The 1,908-nt window shown below is 39.3% G+C and overlaps 1 protein-coding gene across 1 annotated transcript in view; it reads left to right on the top strand.

The window, feature by feature from the left end:
• The window catches only part of LOC106511233 (interleukin-1 receptor-associated kinase 1), a gene marked incomplete at its 5' end in the record, with an annotated part of 6,268 nt that extends 5,058 nt beyond the window's left edge, over positions 1 to 1,210 (top strand). Inside the window, 1 exon segment of the mRNA XM_013999986.1 lies at positions 302 to 1,210. Within this exon segment, the coding sequence (XP_013855440.1) occupies positions 302 to 381 (80 nt within the window).
• Between the last annotated feature and the right edge of the window lie 698 nt (positions 1,211 to 1,908).

Genomic DNA, 1,908 nt, shown 5'->3' with positions numbered 1-1,908 from the left:
ACCTTTAGCTTTTAGCTTACGTTTTGTGCAACAGGCATTCACCCTTGCATTTTCGTAGGAAATGCAAATTCTCTAGTTATGTTTGTGGTTGTAATGTGACAAAATATGGAAAAGTTCAAGGGGTATGAATACTTTTGCAAACCACTGTATCACATGGATGGTTCTGTTGGGGAAGTGGTTGGTTCTGTTGGGGTTGGCAGGAAGTTAATCTGGGAAGGTGGGTGGTTCCTTTGGGGGGGGTCAGGTCTTGGATCATTGTTGTGAGAACACTGCATGATTCAATGTTCCTGTTTGTGTCCAGATGGAGAGACCAGTCCTGTGGGGACTAGAGGACCAGAAGAAAGTGATGAACTGGACTATCTTCAGTCTAAAACCTCCTGACAAGTTCCTGTGATCCACAGAAACAACAGGAAGTCAGAACGTGTTCTGACAGGATGAAACTCTGAAGCTGTAGAAAATATTTAACTGGAAATAATTCTTTATAAAACACCTGCAGTCATCTGAACCAATCAGATTCAGTCTGGTTGTAAGAACCAATCAGATTCAGTCTGATGTAAGAACCAATCAGATTCAGTCTGGTTGTAAGAACCAATCAGATTCAGTCTGATGTAAGAACCAATCAGATTCACCCTGGTTGTAAGGACATTTTCCAGCTCTCGGTGCAGGAGACAATCTGGGTGAAAACAATTGAAATGTTGACGGGTCAGAATTGTAAGTTCTGGTTCTGCTGATGAACATATTGAACCTTTTCTTCTGGACTTCATTAAACCTGTTGGACCAAAGATGTTCACATCTGACCAAAAGGAGCTGAGGACTGTGATTGGTTACTGCTGTCTGTAGCTCCACCCTGCACCTGGTTACCATGTTGAGGAGGAAGTGATGTGAACTAAAGAGTTGTAGATTGAATGTCCCGCCTTCTCCTTTGTAGACATTTAGGCTCCGCCTACTCACTCTCAGTCATGGTAACTTTTTAAAGTGCAAAATAAGTTGTGGGAACAGATCTGCTAACCCACTTATCCTCTAACAGCTGAACAAGCTTCTCATGTCGGGGATTAGCTACATTAGCTTAACTTTGCAAACTGTTAACAGACCAATTAGCATCCGCTAAATTGGCTGGCACTAATTTTAAGTCCACTGAACAATTCATGAATGTAAAACCTTTATGTCATTTATCCCAACTTGAATAAAATGTATCCTRTCTCACAGACAATGCTGGATGTGCAGCATGTGTGTAGCATTTAGCATCTTTAGCAGCTAAACCTCCAACTAAGAGTGTCACAAAGAAATAAAATAATATTTATCAATATTTAAAGATGAATATAAAAACTGACTATGAATAAAATACAGTAGATAAAGTAGTTGCTGGTTGTTTGACTAACTTCAAACTGTATTCATAAAAACAAACATGAGCAAAGAAATGCTTTTATTCTGAAAGGGTTAAGCTGGAAATATAAAGTTGGACAGGACTGTAACTCTTGTTTGGATTGGCTGCTTTGCCACAAATGATCCCGCCCACCTTCAAATWAAACCAATAGAAAACTAAGAGCAGTTTCTTTTCAGTTGCAGCTGTCTTAGTTAGCGGTTAGTGGTTAGCATTAGCAGAGCTGTCATAGCAGTTAGTGGTTAGCATTAGCAGAGCTGTCTTAGCAGTTAGTAGTTAGCATTGCAGCTTTAATGCAGGAGAGGCTGAGAAGAAAAATGAAAGACAAACACATAATAATATTTATATACATATATACACCACAAAGTACAGTACATGAATGAAAGTATATGAAGGTACATATTACTGATGCCACTGTAGGTGAATTGTCCAAGTGACTGATGACATCATGATGTGTTACACACAACACACACAAAACACACACAAAACACACACAACACACACAAAACACACACAAAACACACACA

Source organism: Austrofundulus limnaeus, unplaced genomic scaffold (assembly GCF_001266775.1).
Source record: "Austrofundulus limnaeus strain Quisiro unplaced genomic scaffold, Austrofundulus_limnaeus-1.0 Scaffold2607, whole genome shotgun sequence".
In the NCBI taxonomy this organism is placed as follows: domain Eukaryota; kingdom Metazoa; phylum Chordata; class Actinopteri; order Cyprinodontiformes; family Rivulidae; genus Austrofundulus; species Austrofundulus limnaeus.
Note: the sequence above shows the minus strand (reverse complement) of the source record. Positions and strands in the feature narration are given on the sequence as shown.